Source organism: Eptesicus fuscus, chromosome 17 (assembly GCF_027574615.1).
Source record: "Eptesicus fuscus isolate TK198812 chromosome 17, DD_ASM_mEF_20220401, whole genome shotgun sequence".
NCBI lineage: Eukaryota > Metazoa > Chordata > Mammalia > Chiroptera > Vespertilionidae > Eptesicus > Eptesicus fuscus.
The window spans coordinates 42,862,280-42,885,219 of NC_072489.1; the positions used below are offsets into that span (position 1 = coordinate 42,862,280).

Genomic DNA, 22,940 nt, shown 5'->3' on the forward strand with positions numbered 1-22,940 from the left:
ACAGGGGCCACAGGGGGAATTAGCCAAGTGGAGATGGGGCCAGGCAGGAGCAGCCTCCGTAGAAAGGAAACAGGGTGCAGGAGTATTGGGGAGAGAGTGGGGTGTGGCAGGGGAGAGCATTGGCTTTGTGAGTATATTGGCACAAGGGGAAGATTGTTGTGGAAAGTAGATCAGGAAATGAAAGGCACTGTTGGAAGTTGGGGTGGAAGGGAACAGTTGGGAAAGGGGCTTGTTCTTATACACATGGGATCACGTGGTTGTTTATGTGATGATACGTGCTTGTGGACTAGGTACAGCTTCCAGAGAAAGAGTAGTGATAGTAGTAACTGGTACAGAAGATAAATCAACCCATCCACCCACCAGCACCAAGAGCTTGTACTCTGAAGAGTCCGTTTCTTATGAGCTCACATGGAATGTAAGTTCTGCTTCTCAGTCTTCTCAGCAGGACTGATTAAGCCAGGGGCACTATTGTCTACTCCCAGCTTCCTAGATTTTAAATTCTAGCTATGCTGCAACTTTGCCTCTTACTGCTCAGGCCTGTCCTTAGCCCCTCTTTGTTGCTACCTAGAGTTGGAAGTTTGAGTTCTTATAGTAAAAGGAAACTGAGAATACTGGAAAGAATTATTTTCACTTCCTGCTCTTTATTTTTTTTAAACATATTTTTATTGACTTCAGAGGGAAGAGAGAGAGAGAGAGAAATATCAGTGATGAGAGAGAATCATTGATTGGCTGCCTCCTGCATGCCCTACACTGGGGATTGAGCCCACAACCGGGCATGTGCCCTGACAAGGAATTGAACCCATGATCTCCCGGTTCATAGGTCAATGCTCAACCACTGAGCCATGCCAGCTAGGCTCTTCCTGCTCTTTAAAAGAATGCAGTAAAGGGTGCTAATCTGGCCTGTACCTCCTTCCTTCCCATTTACACCAGATGTCCAGAGTTGAGATCCTTGCAGGGGAAGCAGTTACAGCTATGGACAGTACAGCTCATCCAGTTATGTGGGTGAGTCTAGCGGAGAGAGAAGGGACCCTGACAGATCTGAGGAGTGAGAAACAGTGTCTCACAACCAATGCACAAACAGCTAGTTAAAGATTAAACAGGTGGGAACTTAAATCACCTTGGCTTTATCTGTCTACCAGTCAACTACAGGGTTGAGATGTTTCCTCCTGTTGACAGGTTATTTGTTTTGGTGCTGGAAAGGTGCCTTTTGAATGTATTCATAATGGTTTCTAGGCATAGAGGTTGATCTCTTGAAGGGGGGTGGGGTGCGTACACCAACCGGTATCTGCTCTTTGGTGAAAGCGTTCTGAGGCAAAGAGGAGGAAAAGGAAGAAGGCCCATTGGATGTGACCCTCAGTCATAAAGGCTGGACACCTTGTCCTTGGGTCCGTGGGCCTATCAGGTCAACTAGGGAGGCAGTCATAGGGCCACCGGGTGATTAGGGCTGGGCCAAAGAGTCTTCATTATAGAACTGGGGAAAATTTGGGCCAATTTTTCCTTAGTTTTGCACTGTAACACTCCATAGTCCAGCTAGCCTCCACGAAGAGGGGATTTGCTACCGTGATGCCACCCTTGTGATGGAGAGCTGTGTGATCAGCTGTCCATCTTCACTTAGACGCTTGAGTCCCAGTCCAGTTGGCAGGACTAGTTAGGGACCAACTGGGTAAGCAGCCAAAAGATGTTCTTCCCGGTGGGTCCCTTTCCTGCAGAGGGGCGGTGCAGTGACCCACCAAGGTTGCAGGGGCTCCAGCAGCAGGATGGCAGCAGCACTGGGACACAGTCATTGGCAGAGCTCTCCCAAGGGCCAGGTCCCAGTTCCAGCCTCTAAACCCTTCCCCAATAATCCACGTGCCAGGGAAATAAGGAGAAACTATGTGTGAGAAATGCATAGCTGTGACTGGAGAAGGCTTGGAGAGCAGGTGGGGCGTAATGGCTGAGGCAGATCCCTGGGGCCTCCTGGGGAGGGCTGTGCATAGGGGAGGCATAGGGGAGAATGACCGGCACTGGAGGAGAAGGAGCAAGGCCCCATGTAGACTGGAAACTCTCAAGGAGGGAGGGAGGGAGACAGGAGAGCCAGGTTCTTCTTGTAGCTCATCCTCAAAAAACCACTGGACTCTTTCTTTTGGGTTTTAAGAGCTAATATGATAAGGAGATATTTTGTATTTCTCGTGTGTGTGTGTGTTTGTGTGTGTGTGTGTGTGAGAGAGAGAGAGAGAGAGAGAGAGAGAGAGAGAGAAACGAAGAGTCCTTGGCATTCTAGAGAGGTCAGGTCTATTCTTAGGATATGGGGGGAGAAAAATAGTGCCCCAAAATGCAGATTGGCAAGAAATGTGTTAGTGGAGGGCAGTGATGGAGATGCCGTGTGGCTGTAGGGGTCAGGAGCGCAAATGCCTCCAGGGCCCATGGCAGGAAAGGTCAGTGGGAAGGGCCACAGAAGATGAGACAGCGGTGGTGAGAGTGGGACAAACGGAAGCTGGAGTGCTCAGGCCCAGTCTAGAGGCAGAAGATTTGTTTTTTTTAAACTTTGTGCTGGCCAAATAAAACACATCGCCAGGCCGGTTCAGTTCATGGGCCAGCGGTCTGCAGCCCCTGGTCTGCGGAACTGGACATAACTTATCTCGCTGCTTCAGACCAGAGCAGTAACCTCAGTACAGGTGCAGGGAAATGTGCCATTTCCTGAGGTCCTGGTCCAGAGCCCCCGAGGAAGGGAGGCGAGGAAGGGTGTGTACTCTGTCTAGCAGGGGGAGAAGAAGGCAAGGTGTAGATGGGAAGGGATGGACAAAAGTAAGACTGCGGACTGGAAGAGGAGATGAAGCTGGGAGGGAAATGGGAGAGGTCTCAGACCTGGCCCAGCCTGGACAGGTGTGTTTGGGAATGGAGGGTATGGTGAGAGTGCAGAGCAGGGAGCGACAGAAGCTTAAAAAGGAGAGCTAGATCTGTGCATCTGAGCCAAGGGCCTCTGGTAGCCCTGCAAGGTCTTGGAGGTGGTGGGCGGGAGCCAGAGCTCTGGGTGGCTGCTTGGCCAGGTTGAAGGGAACTGAGGAGGCTCAGAGGTGGTAAAGGAGGAAAGAGGAGGCCAGTCCTGGAGGAGAAAGCAGGCAGAGCAAAGGAAGTGGCATGGGAGGGCAAAGTCACAAGACCTGGAGCTCATGGCTGCCTGCATCGGGCAGCACACTGCGGGGCAGGCCAGTAGGGGCTGTGGGGCTGCTGCAGTGCGATGCTCCAGCCTGGTCCCTGGAAGGAGGGTGGGTGGGAGAGAGGCCAAGAGGAAGGGAGATCCTGGCCTCATGGGTGTTCCACATTAGAGCCCCTTCCACCCAGGCACTTTGCTCTGAACTTCCTCCTCTGCCTGCCGTCAGCTCTGCCTGAGCGTCTGTCTGCAGTGAGCTCCCTCTGCAGCCATCCAGGAACAGAGGAAGCCAGAGGACATGACCGGCAGCTCCTGGCAGCTCCTGGCAGCTCTTGGCAGCTCCTGGAAGGAGAAAGTCTGTGAGACTGGGCAACAGGCTGAAAAGGAAACTGTACCCACCTTGTAGGCTCCATAAGGTCAAGAAAGAGGAAGGGTTCAGAGGGGAGGAGAGCAGGAAGGGAGATCAACAGAGGCCCTAGAGTGAGCAAATGTGAGCACTGGAGCAGCTTTCCCTGGTCCCACTGCTTCCTCCGGGCCCCAGGGTCTTTGCTGGGCTGATGAAGGAAGCCGAAGGAAGTCTGGAGCCTCATGTGACAGTATCCAGCTTAACAGGTCACAGAGATGGTCAGGGAGGAGAGCCCCTTATCCTGTGACCTCTCGAATTAATTCAAGAGGACAAGATGGTGTCTGCCTTGTGTATCATACCAGGAGAAGTTGGTGACTATGTGTTGGAGGCCTCTGCGTAGCTCTCTTTTGGAAAGAGTGTGTGGGCTCCTGGCATCTAGCTGAGCATGGCATTCGTGCCCGGGAAAGCCATCTAAATGGCCCTGGCATTACAGGGAGCTTTTAAAAGGGGTCAGTCCTGTTGAACAGTCCGCCCTGAATAGTGAGCTAATGGCTCACCATTGAGAGGGTTTCCAGTCGAAGGGGTTGTTTGGTCCCAGGACGAAAGTCTTGGTCATCACTTGGACGGCCTGCTGTTTGGGGGGTCAGTAAATGTGATTGGGAGAGTGTGGGGTTGAATGGATGGTAGTTGTCTTGCTGGGTTGATGAGTGGGGGTTCTGTCAGGTACACAGAGGATCCTGACATGTTTATTCTGAGTATGCACACGTGCATTTATTGTGCTAGAGGCGAGGGTGTCGAGTTGTGTGTGATGCCAGGGTGGTGTGTGTGAGTAACACGCTACTAGGAAAACAGGTAGCGACTACTTGTTTGTGTTTGCTGAGGTCCTCAAAGGGAGTGTGCGTGTAGGTGGGGACAAAGACCAAGCTATTTGTCGCTTTTTATCATCTGCAGTGAGGATACCTCCTTTCCCTCCCCCCATCCTGTATGTTTTCCTTCCTCTCTGTCCTCCTCATCATCACTCTGATTAGCTGGTTTGGGTTAGGAGGCCAATCTCAGTAGACTCTAATTGAAGACTGAAGAGAATTTGATAAGATAGGGAAGGCCATCATTCCTCTGGGGACCAATAGAGGTTTCATGTTCCCCCACTCCGCTCTGCCTCCCTAAGGAGCTGACACCAGGGCAGGCGGCCTGCCCATTGACTGTAGCTGTCTGGCCTCTGGGAGAGCCAGAGAAAAGGATGTATTCCCTGGGGTGGAGACTTCGGTTCCTTCCCCAGTCACCATGGGACTGGAAGGAACAGTATAATGGACGAGACAGGGAAAAAGGGTAGAAGAGAGATGGCCGAAGACAGGAGAAGAGAAGTGAGAGCCAGATATAATTGACGCTGACCAACCTTAGCAGAAACCTGATTTTTGTTCACAGAAATACACTGGGTGTGTGTGTATATTAGGAAGAGGATTATTATTATTATTATTATTGAGTTATTGTTATTATTGGAGAGATTCTGAAGCCTTTAAGCCAGTCTGCTGGGCAGAGCACGCAACTATTTGCAGAGGGTACTGCCTTGGTTCAGGTCCAGCTCCTCCTAGAAATAGTGTTCACCTCACTCTTATGCCCCCTGTCCTCCCACCCTGAGCTTATGCATGCACCTCTTTCCTTGTTCTCACTTCCCCTGAACTTGGTTCTGAGGACCAGCTAATTCCTGGCTCCAGGAGACAGCCTGGAGGGCAGCACAGACTACTTAGGAGATGACCTCCCAGGGTGGGTGCAAAAAAAGTTGAGAGAAATTCATTTCATGGACAGTGGCTGCTTATAAAAGGCGATTCCAGCATACGAACGTGATAAATGTTAACTGAGCATTAATCGCATTAAAGAGGGTCCTATAAACTTTTCATTTCTAATTAAATTCATCCAGTGATGCTGCCCAAGCGAGTACTCTGGGCCTTTGTTTATGTGGAAAATTAAAATGCAAATACAATGGGATTTATTTCCAGGAGTTGAGTGATGGGCTAGCCCCTCTGGCTACTAGTCTCCAGCCTTGTCAGGCCAGGTGACTGCTTCTTTGGAGGTGCTGTACCCCTTAGGACACATTCCAGTGTGAAGGGAGAGGCCAGAGTTCAAGGTCAAACAGAGTGGAAAGAATTGAGGAGAAAGAAAAAAAAGGCAGTAGATGACCCAGAAATATAGGGAGGCATTGTCTTGGTTTGCTATACTCCAAGTCACACTTCTGGGAGAAGAAACCCCCAAAATCTTGCTTGTGAGCAATGTCATCACAGTTTCCTCTGCAGCTCTGGGATGAAGGGTGAGCATGGGAGGAAGAGATATTGGAGGAAGCAGCCAAGCCAGATATAATGGGCCTGGTCCTCAAAGAACTGAGTGGTCATCAGCAGGGAGGGCCCGGGGCCTGGACTTACCTCCAGCAGTTTGAGGGTCAGCTTCTGTCCATATTATCGTTTCACCGGGCTCTTCCTGCCAGCGCCAAGTGGCATTGACACAGGGCAATGGAGCATAGTGGCACAAGCTGAGAACGCTGTGCATGCACGCCCACACGCACACAGCCTTCCTGCACATAGGGAGAGCCGGTCTCTCACAAGAATAAACAAATGTCCCTTGCAAAGATCCTTTAGTGCCACGGTCCCTTTGATAAAAGTGATAACCCTGACTACTATTGAATGGAGCGATCTAAAGGTCCTATTTACTAAAACATAAATTAAGTCGAGTGGAGAGAAAACCTGGGTAAGGAAAATCATTTGGGTATATCAGTAGAGACACTGAAGGATCGCTGTGCTGCTCTATGGCTAAGGAAGCTGTAAATAGCATTAAAAAGTAGAGAGGGAAAGAAAATGGAAGCAGGAGAGATGATAAAAGGCACAGCACTAAATCACAAACAGAGGTACCTGTACAAAGTCACAAACCAGATTTACGCCCAGCTTTGCAAAATCTGCAGCTTGGACTGTTGATACGTAGAGACACTAAGTGCACAGGCATGGAGGCATCAGAGTGCCTACATGTTTATGTGAATTGAAGACGGTAGGAATGAAGCCGTGTCAGTCGTGGGCTGCCTATACCAGATGCTGGGACTGATCCATCAGCTCCGTCGTGCTGGGATCTGATTGGGTCCAATTCCGTAAACAGTCAAGGATACAGCCTTATAAGGTTTTTAAAGGTCTTTAAGCACACGAGTCTCTTGTGAGCTGGATCCGTGTCCTAATGGATCTCCAAGGCAGCAACCCATTCCCAGAATGGAGTCTGCTTGACTAGTTTTGTCGAATAGCTGCTACCCTGTCCTCTTTAGTCTATTTTATTCTGGTGTTGTTGGTTTTTTTTTCCACTTATGTCTCTTGGAAAACCATGAGCACTTGCTGATGAACAGGTTAACTCCCAAACATATGGATAAAAACCAAAACCTTTAATCAGTCATCTAATAAATGTTGTCGATATAATGTCAAGTATCTGGTGATTTGGAGATGTATAAGTAATTGATTGAAATTCTTAGTTTTTATCCAGGCACAGAATGAACACCTATTTGCATTTCATTGGTGTTTTGTTTCATTGGGAAGCACCTGTTTGCGGAGGAAAACACTCTAGGAAACAAAGTGTTGTGGTTAGAAAGCATCTTTGATGCATTTGAGTCTCATTTCTGATTTGAAGGGGGACTGGGCTTGGCCTGAAAGTCAGTGGAGAGCTGGAGCTTAGAGCATTTAGTATTTGAACAAGCACAGCTGATGGACACTGTCACCTGAAAGTTGGTTGGGAAGGCAAATCACTTTGTCCAAATACACCTAAGCTGTCGATTAGGCCTGGCTTCCATAAGGGAACCCACTTTGCCATATTGAAAGAGACTATCTGGGATCTTAGTAGATACTGTCTTTTATTCATTTATTCTTTCATTCATCCATTCAGAAAACCTTTGCTAAGCACCTTCTATGTGTGAGGCAATTCACATAAACCTATGTGGTATAGAAAATGTAGGAAAGCAGGCTCTGGAGAGAGATTGCCAGAGTTTGAATCTAGCTTCCTTACTCACTAGCTGCATGCTTAGAGGTAAATCCCATATCCTCTCTGGACCTCAGTTTCCTCACTCATCTGACATGGGGATAATTATATAGCTCTTTTATAGGTTCTCATGAGGATTATATGGGTTAGTCCACATAAACCTGCTTGGCATTGCACCTGGAGACGGCAAGTGCTCAGTAAATGCTAGTTATTATTATGGCAACAGCAGTCATCAAGTATATATTCTTGTTATGTGTCTATGCCAACGTGTATGAGTTCTGGCTTTAGTGTGCACAAACACTGACATTTTTTAAAATAAAAAAGCTTGAGGAGCCAAAAGGATACTGTGTGGACAGAATTGTGTATATGAATGCCAGTGAGAATTGTGGGCCGCTATGAGCCCCGCTGGATTTAGGAAGGGGGCCTGCTCTGTGTACATCCAGGAAAAATAAACAAACAACTCTATAACTCAGTTATCTAACCATTGAACAGAATTAGTTACATAATTTCCCCCTTAGTCCATTTTGAGAGCCCTGCCTGCGTGTGTGTGTGTGCGCGCGCGTGTGTGTGTGTGTGTAAACATCGCATGTTTGTATGACTGCACATTCCTTCTCTGTGATGAGTCTACTATTGCTTGAGGAGTTGAAGGTTGGCATTTTCTGGGCTTCATGGCATTTTCATGTGTTGTGGAGCTTTGCATTTTGCAGGAATTTTTGATAAAATGAAACGGTAATGGAAAAAAAATTCCTTACTTGATAGGTTTGAAGGATTCCTCTGATTCTTAAATATCATAGAGGGAAGAGAAAGGGAGGAAATCGGGAAGAGGAGGGCAAGAGAGGAGAGAAAATAGAGATAAGATAAAGGATGAGGTAAGAGAAGAGGAAGAAGTGAGATTTTGTTTGACAAATTCAAACCAAATCTGTCTACCAAATTGTCTCACATATCTATATATTCCAGCATGGGGGTAGGAGGTTGATAATCATTGCAACTATTTCCATTGCTGAGGGAGAAAAGATTAAAAAAAAATTAAGAGTTAGCTCAAAGTAACTGCACATCTGAAAATTCTCCATTTTACTCTGTACTCAATGAGAGCAAAGATGAAAACCAGAGTTTCCCAAACTCATGATGATGTGTTCTGGCCTCCCCAGCTTTATGAGAAACCCATGAGATAAGTCTGAGGCCCTAAATTCTCCCTGCCCCTTTGGCCTAGTTGAGTAGCCAAGTTCAGCTCAATGGCCTTCTTTAAGATACACATCCAAATGTCTTAACATTCACTTATCTGAGTCCTTCCTTAGTTCCCAAATTTAGCACCTAGATTCCACTATTCCTCACTTATACCTGTTAACTGGTAGAGGTCCTGATTTTTTCAATTAAAAAATAAATATTTTAAGTGAGCTAAATTTGAAATCTGAGAACTTGCATTTTAAAAAATAAGTGTAAAATGTATACGGGCCATTTTCCTTTCTGCCTATTCATCCTCATGGGGCTGGATGCAGCCCTCTGTATGAAGATAGGCAGTGGCGAACTCTATCAACCCCCAGTCCCTGCCACTGTCCAAATGGACCAGACGGCCAAGAAGAGAACTACCTTCTGTCCCCACCTGACTGTCCCTAACTGACTATTAGTTTTTGTAGTTTTGCTTAGATCACACAAACATCTTGATTTATCATAGGATTTTGTGTATATTAGCCTACATGTGTACATGTTTACACATGCATAGGACAAGCTTATGGATGCTTTACTTGGTGAGTTCTTATATTCATAAGAATAATAATAGCTAACAACTTCTCACTGCAATAGGAATTGTTATAAGCACATTGCATGTATTAATTGATTGTTTATAGATGAAGAATAAAGAGAAGTTAAATAACTTGTTCAGGCCACAGGCTAAGTAATAGAACTAGGACTTGAATCCATGTAATACTGGCTCTGAGACGCATGTGCTTTTGCACTAATTCATACTTCATATCAACTTTTGATCAAAGGAAATGCAGGCATGTGTAATCTTTTGGGGAGCTCTGTATATTTTGCATCTCATGCCCAGCAATGTATTCATTCATGCATTTACTTACAAGTTCCGAACAGAGACCCTGAGCCTTAGTGGAAAGACATGCCTAGCACTTTTTCCTGTTCTCTTCCATGGTGTGTGTGTGGTTTTGTCAGTGCTGAGCTATATCATCTGGGGATATTGGGGAGGAAGAAGTTGCTGGTGGCCAGAGCTACAGAGTGGAGCAAATGGGATTCTTGGAACCAGAGTTTATGTTGTTATTCCCATTGGAATTGGGGAGTTTTCTCCCATCTAGCCTCCTCTAGCCCCATCAGGGATCTTGACTATTGACAGGCATAGGGTTTGGCCTAGGGCTTCAACTCTCCAAATTAGGCAGATGTAGGGAGAGTGGCATCAGGACCTGTGCCAGTGGGTAAGGTCAGAACTGTTCCATCGAGCAGGGGGAGTTTGCTTCCAAGAAGAATAGAACTGTGCATTTGGTCAAGAAGAGATTTGTTCTGCATTTCTAGAATCTTCCTTCTGACAAAGCCAGAAGCTTTAAAAAGCTAAAGGATGGGCTCTCTCACCCACAACCACACGGAGAAAGCAATTACCAAATTATACACCACCACCCAGATCCAACATCATTACTCAACTCACATCACCAAGGAGACACCCATTAACCTAATCTCTGAGACATACATTATGGAAGAAAAAAAAAAAGGATGCTGATATGATCAACGAACACAATAATTCAAAGCAGAAACATGGACATTGCCACCAAACAATACTTAAATTCCTCTAACTCAGTGTTACATAAAGTGCAGTCACCTCAATACAATACCACAAAACACCAAGTAACAAACCTTAAGCCAGCTGCCAATGGCACAATGCAATACACCATAACACAACACAATTCCAACTTTCCATCCCACAGGCATACCTATACACAAAGGCTGAAATCATATGGCCATCTGAGTGATAGCACTGGTCAAACACACAAAGAGATGGAGGCAGCAATGCGACACCCAACCCTTCTGTGTACCCGGCACAAAATGGTCACAGCCCCAGCCTCCCCAAAGCCAGTGCTCTCCTGATCCCCAAGCACAGCACAGCCTGCCAGAAAGCAGTGCCCTCCTGTTTCTCCAGCAGGTGGATGTGTCCAGACCATCACCTCCAACATGCCTTCAGGCTCTCGTTGCTCATAAGAGAGTAAACTGTCCCCGGAGCCTGCTTTGCAAGAGAGGACAAATCAGCTTTGTCCTGGTTGGGGTTTAATCAGACTTGGCTGTTACTGAAAATGACAGAGCTCCAGGGATGGAGGGGAGGGTGGGGGTGGGCTAGGAGGGGGCTCGCCCAGCTGGGTGCCGGAATTCCCCTTCTTCCACCAAGCCCTGCCTTCTGTGGTCATTCCAGAACCGAAGCCCTCTTGCTGGGTGTTCACTGAGTATCGATTCAGTCTGCAAGCAATTTTAATATTTCTTCAGGGACTTTCCAGCAACAGCACAAGTCATTAATTCACCCTCCCAAATTGCTTATTCAATAGCAGGAACATGGCTCCTGAATAAAGTCCCAGAATTTATGTGACTCGCACGAGTCAGGAGGTCAAACAACTGTTATGGAGCGAAGTTAAAAATCCAAATAAAATATTGACACTTTTTTGGGGAGGGGGTGGGAGAAGTAAAGGTATTTAAAATAGGTTTTTGTTGCAATGCCCCCAGGATAAAGAATGGAAGGAGACTGAAGACAAGTTGGAGTTTATAAAATCAATGAAATTTATTGCATATCTACTTGGCATTTAATAAGTCTCTCATTTCCACATCACTCTACCCCCACCCCATCCTGGCCATAGATAGAAAGACACACAGGTATACAAATGCACATTTATGCCCATCAATACTGTGCACGGACCAATATAACAACACGACTGTGATGTGAGCGTCTCAGACACCCTGGGAAGGAAACAGTGATGAGTATGGAGTCATGTGTGATTGTGGCTTACATATTTGACAGAAATAAGCATAACTGGGCAGAAATTCATGAAGTTGGTTTCGATAAATACATCCAGTTATCATAAATCTTGGATCAATGCATTAGAGCAGACATGAATATAAAGGCACACTAATCATAGGAATAGTTTCTAGAAACATAGAACTGAGAAACACATCTTATGCATTATCTCCACATAATTATGTACATGATTTGAAAGCTAGATAGATACAGAGAATTTGGAAAATCTACACACCAAATCTACCAGGGCATATAAAATACATGGCCACCAGACCACTTAACCTAAAATTATGGTTCTTTTGTAACGCAGGTATGATGCTTATCAAATACAACTATGGCATGTGTGGAGGAGAGGGTCAGCATCTTTAGAATCATGGCTACATACAAATTCTGTTAATTATCTACATATACATTTGCTCAGTTGTCCAGATCACAGATGTGAAAAGACTGAAGGGAAAACTTGTTCATTCCCAAATAGCTAATAAACACAAAGAACTACTATTTCCAGAAGATGCAATATGGTTCAGCCTACAGATATTGGAGTCACAGGCCCGGACCCAAAGTCTGGCTCCAGTGCTATTAAGCACATGAACTTGGGCAAGTTGCTTAACCTCTCTGTTGTCTCCTTGGTATAATAGAGAACATGCCTATTTGATAGAGTTATAGTTAGGATTTGAATGAGAAAGAGCATTTGGTACAATGCCTGTCATATAGTGAATATGAAATAAATGATGGTTATTATTTTTCTTATTATTATATGCAGCTCTTCTATTCAGCCCCAGCCTCTCATGGATTCTCCATCTGTTCTTGATATGATTGACTTATTCTACCCAGCGGTTAGCAGCATGGAGTCTGGAGTCAGACTCCCAGGTTTAAATCCTAGGTTCGCTACTTAACAGCTGTGTAACCTTGGGCAAGTTGCATAACCTCTCTGAACCTCAACTCCCACATTAATAGAAAAGAGAAATAAATTAAATAATCCATGTAAGTGCTTAGCTCACTGCCTGGTACATAATAAACATGTATTAGCTCACTATATCCCTTAATATTATATTATTGTTATTATTAATAGTAACATTTATTTGTTACTAAACAAATAACCTTTAAATATTCACATTATTCCAGGCACTGCTGCTACGTGATAGAAGTACAGTGGTGAGAAATCTAAGCATGACAACTGCCCTTATAGAGCTCACAATCTAGGGGAGGATACAATGTGAATGGAGTAAGCAAGAAAACAAGGTTTCAGCTCTATACTAGACCCTGAGTGGAAGAGGGGAACAGAGAAATAGATTAGAAAGCCAGATTAGGGGAGATTTTGAAGGCAAGGCTGAGGAATTTTGAGTTTATCCTGTAGCTAATAGGAAGCAATTATAGGGGTTAGCCACATCACATTCTTTTAGGTGGACAGAGAGAGAAACCATGCATTGTTTTTGAATGCTGGAGTTAACTAGGTGAGAGGAGGTGGGGCTGGAGGCTGGGAGGCCAGGCCGTCTCTAGGCGGCCCCACCCCTGCTTCTGCTAAAAGGCACTTCCTCCAGGCTTCCTTCTGCTTGGAGGGGGGAGGCATTCGGGTGGAGGGACAAGGAGGAATTAGTCCCAGCAATGAGTCTACAGGAGCACCCTTCATCCTATCAGGCAGTCTTCTAGCCTCTGGAGCCTCCCAGGGCTAGCAGGAATGTGTGTGATAGGCAGCAGGCGAACCCTACCCCTAGCCTGGAGGCCCTCACAGATGAGGGCACGGCCAGTGACTAGAGGAGCTAGTCTGGTCACGGCTCTGGGCTTGGCATGCACTGCAGACTGGTTTCCAAATGGTTAGTTAAACACATTGCCCCTTAATTTTTAAACCTATGCCTATCTTGAAGTTAAATCAATCCATATGCTTACCATTCATCATCTAAACCATCCCTATGGCCCCCTTGGGCCAGCCCCATGGCCCATCTAGCCCAGTAAATCGTATCTGGCCTGGGCTCCCGGGGACACGTGGTGGAAGGATTATCGCCCTCCGTGCCAGTCTTAGAAGGCGACGTTGATTCAGAAAATATGCCCAGTATCTAAAGAATTCACTGGGAATCTCTCATCCTGGAATGTACCAAAAACTATTTTGAAATTATTTTTATTTCTAACCTATAGTTTCGTTTCCACAGAGGAACTGAGAGCTCCTTGAATTTTGGCTACTGTGTCATTTGGAGTCGGGATTAGCAGAAGGGGAGAAATGTCGATTGCTGGAGTATGAGTAAAGACCCCAAGTATTCTTAACTCACTAAGACTTTCTCCCTGCTCTCTCAAGGCTTTCCTGCTAACCACAAGGATGGTTTTCTCACCCTCCGGTGGAAGGTCGTCTTCTCAAATATTAGAGAGCTTAAGAATAATTTGGAGAATTTGCTTAAATACAGGTTCCTGGGCCTGACCACCATCAGAAATTCTAATCAGGAGGTCTGACGTTACCCAGGATTTGCATTTAGCACACACCCCAGGGAAAGCTAATGCAGGCAGTGCAAGGACAATAGTTTGAGGAATCCCTTCTGCAAGCTTTATAGTTGGACTCTCATCTCTTGGAGCTCAGTTTTGACTTCTGAGAAGCAACATGAGGCAGAAGCTCTTGGTACATTTGGGGGGAACCCTGCTAACCTTGGAACCTGTGTATTCCAGTTACATCCTCCTACAGGCAGAATAGAAGGTTCTGCCCATGGCTTCCCCCGCATCAGTAACCATTCTCACGCATAGAACCCTGCCTGACATATGGTCAGTTGTCCAAGCTGAAACCCACAGGGCATGTGAGTGGGTGCGGGCAGACAACTCTAAACTCTGCACAAATTGCAAAGCAGAAGCCTCAGAAAAGAGTTTATGTGCAGCACTTCGGGGCTGCCGGTGGGGTGGGCAGGATGGATGCTATTTCCTTTGTGGGGTGGAGGTAGTGAATTTCACCTTTTCAGTTCCTGGGATGTACAGAGGGGAGATTCCAGTTCCCTGGAGTTCTCAGGAGTAGGGAGAGGTAGAAACCATTTTTGGGAGAGGTGAAAATTTCCTAGATGATCTATGATACCTCACCTGAGGTTCTGCCTTGAAAACTCTCCAGCTACCTGCGTTGCTCTGACTTGCCTTGGGGCTGAGCCAGGGACAAATGCCTGATGTTGGCAGCTCTCAAAAGGCCTGAGTTGAAACAATTACCTGCATTCATTGGGCAAAATATCCTTTGCTGAAGCAAATATTGTTTTGTCCTCCAGAATGGTCCCAGCCTATAATAATACCTATGACGTCACTGGTAGAGGTCCCTCCTACCACTCTTGTGGCCCAGTGTGCAGTGGGGCCAGCTAGTCTGAAACATTCTCTACACTGGAGTTCCTTTCATTTACCAAACCAGGAAAGATTTTCCTCATGCCAGGGAAACATTTTCTGCAGAAACTCTAAAGTGAGTGAGATATTTACCCCAGGACAATTTAAAGTGATTTACACTTGTTTATGACACATAAATGAAGATACTTGACATCTTGCTCCAAAGACCCTTGGAGCAATCCAGTGATATGACTAAGTCTGGGGCTAGCCTGCCGTTTCACTTGGAAGTGATTCCAAAGTGGAGAAGGCAGTCTGTCCCAGGCAGCTGGACAGGATTATATGGGGAGGCGCTCGAAGGACATTGTCAGCAGCTGGTGAGCAGGTGTTAAGACTCCCATTCTATAGAGGGGAATGCTGAAGCTCAGGGAGCTTCTTACCTTTGTTTCAAAGAACACAACAAAACAAGAGGACTAGAATTTAGGAGTTTGGATTTGGGACTTTTGGGTATCTGTCTCCTGGAGGCAGTATGCTTGGCAGATAAGAGTATGGGCCCTGGGTTAGTCTACCTGAATTCAAACCTTGGATTTGCCATTTATTAAACGGTTGACCTTGGCCAAGTTACAATATGTCTGATCTGTAAAATGGCTTGTTGTGAGGATTAAGTGAACCATTTGTTTGAAGCACTTAGACCATTGCCTGGCACATGGAGAATATTTAGTGCAATTTTTTTTATTACTGGAACCTCCACTATGGAAGCACACTGCTCTTGGAAATCCCAGCCAGCCTAGTCCTGGAAACACTGCCACCTAACTCCCTCCAAGGTGAGCTGAGGTCACTTCAATGCTAATAGGACCTCTTCTTGTCTCTACCTCGGGGAGTTTTTGCACACCATTTATTATCATATAATATAATGCAATATAATATCATACATAACATAACATAATATGATGGGTAGGTTAACTTGGAAACCCTGAGGCGGACCGTGGATGGATGGATAGATGAATAGATACATTTGTACTAAGTATACATACATTATATCATTCTATTGATTTGTAAAAAGTTCCCGGTCTGCCTGGCTGTAATGAGATTTTTGAACTTTGCGTGGCGATCAATGAGAGGAATATTATTGGCCTGGAGAATTGATATACCTGCTCTCAGTGGCTTGTTCTGCTCCCAGGCTGCCCCGGCCCCCCAGGTGTACGATTCCAGCAGACACTTAACCTTTTTTACAGTGTCATCGGGCTAAAAGGAATCTAATAGTGACACAGGACTTGTGCTCAGCACTCTGCCACTATTGCTTTCCTGTCACAAATAATTTATAGCCTTCTATTTCCATCCCTGAGTCTGCACCCCAGCCCTGCCTCCCACTTTCCCCCAGCTCCCAGAAATCAATAAACTCACACAGCCACACTGGGACTTCAGGGTGCAAGGAGACAGACAGACAGACAGACAAGAAGAGAGACAGAGAGAAGGGCAGAGAAAGAGTGAAACACAGAAGAAAGGATGAGAGAAGGAGGACGAAGAGGGTGTAGGGCCAGAGAAGGATTAAGAATGTCCCCACTGCTTTCTTAGAATGTTGAGGGCTTCTGGGTTTCTTCATGAGTTTAACAAACTATTACTAGGCGACGGGTTACATGCCTTCATTCTAACTCACAGAGCCCCTACACTGGTTCCCTCTCCTCCTGGTGGGAGCTGAAGGCTTCCTGGGAATTTACCCAAGACGGGGTGATTCCACCTGCCTTGTCATCCTTTACTGTAAAGCTCAACCTGGTATCTCTTGGGTCCAGAAGAAGCTGCTGCTCGTATTGTCTACAGATCCACCCCCAGGCAGGGGTCCCCAGTCTGTTTTCTCTGATGCAACCTGTTTTGGGGTCAGGCTATGGCACCTGCTGCTGTTTCCTATCTTCTCAGTGTCTCTGTAGCAGCTGCATTGACCAGACTGGGGCATGTTGGGCTGGGAGGCCTCCTGCCTGGCTCAGCCCCTAAATAGGAAACAGCCAGGCCTAGGGGTTACCCATGAGAATACTACTACTGTTTGTTGTTGTTATTATAGCTAGCACTTGTTGAACCAAGCATCATACTAATTGTTTTACATGAGTTATCACCTTTAATCCTCACTATAGTCCTAGGAAGTAAATAGTACTATTATTTTATTACACAGGTGAGGGAATAAGAAACTACAAGGGTTTCAAAGGCAGTAAGTAACAAGAGCTGGGACTCAGACTGAGCCCTTTCTCCCTTTGCTCTAGTCATACTCCCGTCAGTGTGGGAGACGCTAACTGCCTGAAGTCCCCACGCTGGGCCCCGACAGAGCCCTGGAGGTTCCAGGAAAGTTAGTGGAGAAAGAACACCCCTGTGGGAAAAAGTATGCTGGAAAAAGAAGCAGGGAGCAGGCACCCTGACAGGGCAGTCTTTCCGGAAACATGAAATAGCATCTCCCAGCCCCCCAACCATAGAGATGTGCTCTCCAGGGCTCCCGACTGCACCCTCCAAAGACCCATATGCTGGACTTGCTTGACTTTCCAGGCCAAACCTGCCTGGGGCCCTGGAGGCCATAGAGGTGTCTGGCTGTCTGTAGGGTCAAGAATGAAAAAGAATTGGAGGAAGAGGAGGAGGAACTGGGGGAAATAGTATCAAGCAGTCACCCAAGGTAACTGCTTTGCTCCATCCTTTTAACCCCTCGTGATATTCCTGTGAGTTGTTGGGTTGTATATCAGATGCAGGAGGGCAACGGCTGACCATCAGGTTGCCACAATCCCAGTTCTTAAATTCCCTGAGATCAGCTCTGGATCTTGCAAATGCCCACAGCCCAGAGGGTATGGGTGGACACCAAGAGTATTAGTGAGTAACTCACAGCAGGCAACCTGCCCAGCTCCTCTCCCAGGCACCACCGAGCTACTGTCATGGAGTAGTGCTTTCCATCACTTGCTGCCTCAGCTAAGTCTGCACCTGTGCCCCAGGGGTCAGAGGCACTGGATAACAAAGACAGAAACTCCACAAGGCCAGCCGTCATCTGTCTCATCCAGCCCCAGCTCTGCGGCTTCCTTAGTCCAGAGCCCATCGGCCCTCAAGCCAGAGCCACCCACAGGTCAATGAGATCCCAGAAGCTGTTGCAATGAATTAGAAGCAGCTGCTCTGAACTGTTCCACCTCTTTCTAGGCCTTTCCTGTAGACCAGTCTACACTGCCCTTAGCTACTCCAGTCTTTCCCATTGTGATTATGCTCCAAACACGTCCCCCACCTCCCAACTCTTGGGAGATGACCTTGCCTTCTTGCTCTGCTAAGAGAAAAAGCTCCTTTTCAAAGCATTTGACTCCCTCGAAACATGCCATCTCTCCCTAATTCCTCCCCTATGTTCTCCATTCCATTCTCCTCTTGTTTTGCCTTGCTCTCGCCAGCATTCACAACCTCTTAGCCAACTTCAATCGCTCCCTCTTCACAGGTTTTTCCTCCTCAGCCTAAAGACTTATCCAGGTCTCCACTACCTTAAAAAGCCTTCCCTCCGCTCAGGTCACCGCCCCTGGGTTCCACACTTTTCTCTCCTTTCCTCCTATGCACTTCTTAACCTCTTTCTGTCTGGCTCCTTCCCTTTGTTTATTTTGTTCTCCCCAAGGTCACTAGTAGTCAGTAAAATCCCCAAATCTATGCCCCTTCTTTATTCCCAATTCCCTCCAATCCTCATGTCGCTGTTGACACTGTGGGTTATGTTCTTTATGGAAACATTCTTCTCTGTTGAGTTCGGTGAAACTACGGATCCTGGTTCTGCCCTTTCCTGTGTGGCCAGCTCTGACCCCTTGGCAAGGTCAGGTTCCTTTTCCCAGTCTCTGAAAGTGGTGTCCACTCCTCAGGCCTCTTGAACCTCTCAACACTCCTCTCCTTGACAACCTTCTAAATCCATATCTGCTATGCCAGCTGGGTATGGGCGTGTCCACCTAGAAACTCCTCCCCCACTTGATGCTGCATGTCTAGGACCAACATCCCCACATGCATCCCTCTTCCTGACAGTGGCACAAACCACCAGCTTTTCAGTTACCAGACTTGGGTCTCTAGAGCTATGATAGACTCCAGTTAATTGCCAAATCCTGGCCATTTTGCTTTCACCATATCTTGCAAATTCTTCCCTTTCTTTCCTGAGATCAGCCCCTCATCGCCTCCTGCCTCTATACTGCTTTACCAGAACCAGTTTGTATGTGCCCCCTCTAGTTTAGAAATCGCTCGTGGGCCTGAGACCCTCTAAACCTGGTTCCCATTTATTGGAGAAAGTGTGACAAAAGCATATACTTTTGAGACTGAATTCTAACTCTGCCCTAACTGGCAGTGTAATCTCCAGCAAGCTTCTTAACTTCTGCCAGCTTTGGTTTTCAATCTGCAAATTGAGGATAATAGTATACACCTTGGAGGTTGTGAGATTTAACACTGGTGTATATAAGTGGTATGAATTGCATATAATATTGGCACATAAGAGATGCTCATTAAGTGGGAAATCACAATTCTCATCACTTCCAAGTTTGCAGCCTTATTTCCTCTCCTCCCTTACATACCTCCCCTATTCTGGCTGACTGGTCTGGGCATGAGCCCCTAAAACAGTGGTCGGCAAACTCAGTAGTCAACAGAGCCAAATATCAACAGTACAACGATTGAAATTTCTTTTGAGAGCTGAATTTTTTAAACTTAAACTTCTTCTAACGCCACTTCTTCAAAATAGACTTGCCCAGGCCGTGGTATTTTGTGGAAGAGCCACACTCAAGGGGCCAAAGAGCCACATGTGGCTTGCGAGCCGCAGTTTGCCGACCACGGCCCTAAAACATCAGGTTCATGGGCTCCCATGCTTTGATTCTACCCCCCTCCAACACCTGATTATAATGTTTTCCCCTCTGCTTCTTTGTTCATCTTAGAATCATGTTTTTTAATGGAGAAAGAGACCTTAGAGATCCTGTAGTCCAAGCATGTCAAACTCGCAGCTGGCAGGTTGCATGCCTCAATATATACGAGGCATGCAGCCTGCTGGCCACAAGTTTGACATGCTTCCTGTAGTCTAAGCTTTTTAGGCTAAAAACAAACAAACCAACAAACCCTGAAGCCCAGAGAAGTAAAATGATGAGCCCAAAGCTATGTCAGAAGCTGGGCTTGGGGCCCCTGCCATGTAGCCCAGTGCCCTGTGCACCATCCTCCATGCCTCTGGTTCCTCTGTGTATCTGTATGTTTGGCCCTACTCTGCTTTGAAGCGCTACAAAAGTTTCACCTCCTCAGTGACTTCTCTCCCGATTACCCTGCCCGCAAGGGGGATGATTCCTTTTGGCACTTACAGCTTGGCCCCCTGGGAGTTACTCAGCTTTCTTTGAGTGTGTGTCTTCCTTCCCTAACTTTATATCCAGCACTTTCAGGCAAGGGCCTTATTTCTGTTGCCTGGCAGCGCTCAGTAAAAGCTGGTTAGAGAGGATGCACTCATGCTTACCTGCTGGTTGAAGTGAACTTGGATCACACACATTTCTGCAGGGAGGAGCAACATTGTTGGAAAAAGTGCTTCCCAGGGCACTCAATTTGGCCAGTGAATGGAAGGGAGCATTCCTCAGTTCTGGCCCCAAGGTTGGCCTTCTGTATCACATAGTCCTTGGTCCTTCGATCACTGACAGACAAGCCAGCTCATCCCCTGTCCTGGGTTGTTTGACTCACCCCAGAGTGCACAGTGGGGGGCACCAGGCTTTTCAACTAGCCTGGTAAAGAAGCTCTGATCCAAGTAGGACCTCAGAAAAGGAGGCCATCAGGCCAGCGAGCTGGACAGGGACAGAGTAGTACGTGAGAAGTTCAGGGCCTGACATCTGGCAAAGGGACCATGCGCTGTGTTGGAATCCTGGGGACAAAAGGGTCACGTAATGTAGCCCTTCCCTGGTTACTTCTCCTTGGCTCAGTAAATGGGGAAATTTCGCCCCCTCCCTCAACTCTGGAGTTGTGTGGTACAGCCCCAATAGGAAAGCCAGCTCCAAAATGATCTTCAGCTCTAGGGAGTCCTGCTCCCAGGAAGAGATTTGTATGTGATTAGGAAAGGGGAAGGGGGGAGTCCCCACCCCCACAAAGGGGAAGGGTGCTGTGCTCCACTCACTCTGCTGCCCAAATACCTGCTACCAAAAATCAAGCTGCAATTCTGATGATGCACACATGGCAGGACAGAGGCAGACGGCCTCCACCCAGAGCTGCGCGCGGCTGATCGGCTGATCCACAGAGCAAACAGGAAGGAAAGCATGCCTTGTAGCAGTCAGTGAGGGCAGGGGTGCAGGGAGCAGATGAGCAAGGAAGGAGCTGAGGAGCTGGTCTCTGCAGGTCTGGGCTAGAGTTGCTGGGGAAGGAGGGGCATGTGATGTGTGATGCTGTTGTGATGCTGTTGCAGGATCATCCGGACCAAAGTTCAGCAGCCTTTTCACCCAACACCGGATGGGGCTGGGACGGGAGTGACTGCGCCTGGCCACACCATTGGTAAGAGGGCCAGGGAAGCTCGGGGCGGGCGGGGGGGAGGGGGGGGAGGGCGGGATCAGGGCCCCACCTGAGAAAGCTGGATATGCAGCTGTGCCCCAGAACTATTTTTTTTTCCAATTTGCACTCTCTCTGAGCTCCTAGAGGCTCAGGGGTCTCCTTGAGAGACACTAGCTCATGGGATCCCTACCCCTCTCTCCATATATATCTCTTTCCTCCCCTTCCTCCCTATTAATATTTCCCCTTTAGCATAGCTTCTCCTCCCCTTCCTCCTTCTCCATCTTTTGTTTTTATCTGATCCTGTCTTCCTACTTGTCGCTCTTTTTTTCATATCTACTATCTTACTCCATTTTTGTTTTGTTTTTAATTTCTAAAATTATCATTCTCTTCTCTTCCCTTCTCTCCCTTCTTCTTTCCTCTCCACACCCCCTCTCTCTTTCTCTTTCTCTTTCTCTTTCTCTTTCTCTTTCTCTCTTCTCTTTCTCTTTCTCTTTCTCTTTCTCTTTCTCTTTCCTCATCTCTGTATGTGAGGCTTTGGGTTTGTTCCTCTGTCTCTTTCCCTCCCTCTTCATAGCCTGTCTCTTTTGATCTCCTTCTCTCTGTCATCCACTTGGTAACTCTTTGCCTCTCTCCAACCTCCTTATTTATGGATCCTTGCTCATGGGCTTCCAGAGACATGACCCAGGCCATACCAAAACACCTGCTAACATTCCTACCACCCCCCAATCATACAGTCTTCCCTTTGGCCCAAGGGTGCTTGGTACCAGGTATTAAGGAGCTGGGATGTGATCAAACTTTTCCTGTTGCCCCTCTTGGCAGCTGTCCCCTGCTCTCTTGACCAGCAGGAAGTAGAATGGCAGGTCCCAGCCCTCCTGGAGTTGGCAGGGTCTGTTGTTTACTAGGCCTGTATTACAGCGTGTGCTAGGAAGGAGGGTTGGGCTGGGCTGTACCTGAGTAGATCATTACAGTGAATGTGTTCACTAGTCTGTGCCTGGAGCAGGGAATGAGGAACTTCTCAAGTGATTTCAAGACCAGAAGCAACTGGGAGAGAAGAGTTATGCACTCCTGGAGAGTATCAGGACCATTCTTGTGTCTCCTAGGGATTCAGAGACAGATCTTAGAAAGCCATAGACTCTAAATCAGGATTGGTAAAGACTCAGCCCAGGAGACTAAGAGGCAGTGAAATGCAGTTTGTTTAGGGTTTTCCTGGCCCCAGGGATTGAATGAGCTGTGCAAGGAGGCCTCCTAGGAGCTGTGCTCACTACAAGACTGCTGAGTCACTTTTTAGGTTGAGTCAGCTTTGGGTTTCCATTCATCTTCAGGGGAGTGAGTTCAGGGCACCAGTGACCTCTATAGGTCTGCAGAGAAGGCTTGGGTTGACTGGTCACCACTCAGTCCAGGGCTGGACAGAAGTGAATAGCCTGCTCTGTGTGTAGCAATGCCTTCTCTCTTAAACCTCAGAGGAAGAAGGGGAATGTGAGCTCCCCATCCCTCCTTATTTCCTCTGCTTCTCTCTGCCCCCAGCCTTGGGGCTTTGGCCTGCTATCACAACTGCTTTCCTGATGGCATTTCCTCCTTATTCTCATCCAGTTCCCAGTACGGCCTCCCCTCCTGTTTCCAGCGCCTCCAATGATCCAGTGGGATCCTACTCCATCAATGGGATCCTGGGGATCCCTCGCTCCAATGGCGAGAAGAGGAAACGTGATGAAGGTAGGGAGGAGGGAAGA

General features: G+C 47.1%; 1 protein-coding gene across 5 annotated transcripts in view; it reads left to right on the forward strand.

Annotated features, from left to right (window-relative positions):
* The window catches only part of PAX2 (paired box 2), an 82,416-nt gene that overhangs the window by 15,371 nt on the left and 44,105 nt on the right, over positions 1-22,940 (forward strand). For all 5 annotated transcript variants that reach the window (XM_054728858.1, XM_054728859.1, XM_054728856.1 and 2 more), the window contains 2 exons: positions 21,131-21,216; positions 22,804-22,923. In XM_054728858.1, the coding sequence (XP_054584833.1) occupies positions 21,131-21,216; positions 22,804-22,923 (206 nt within the window). The remainder of the gene's footprint in view (positions 1-21,130; positions 21,217-22,803; positions 22,924-22,940) is intronic.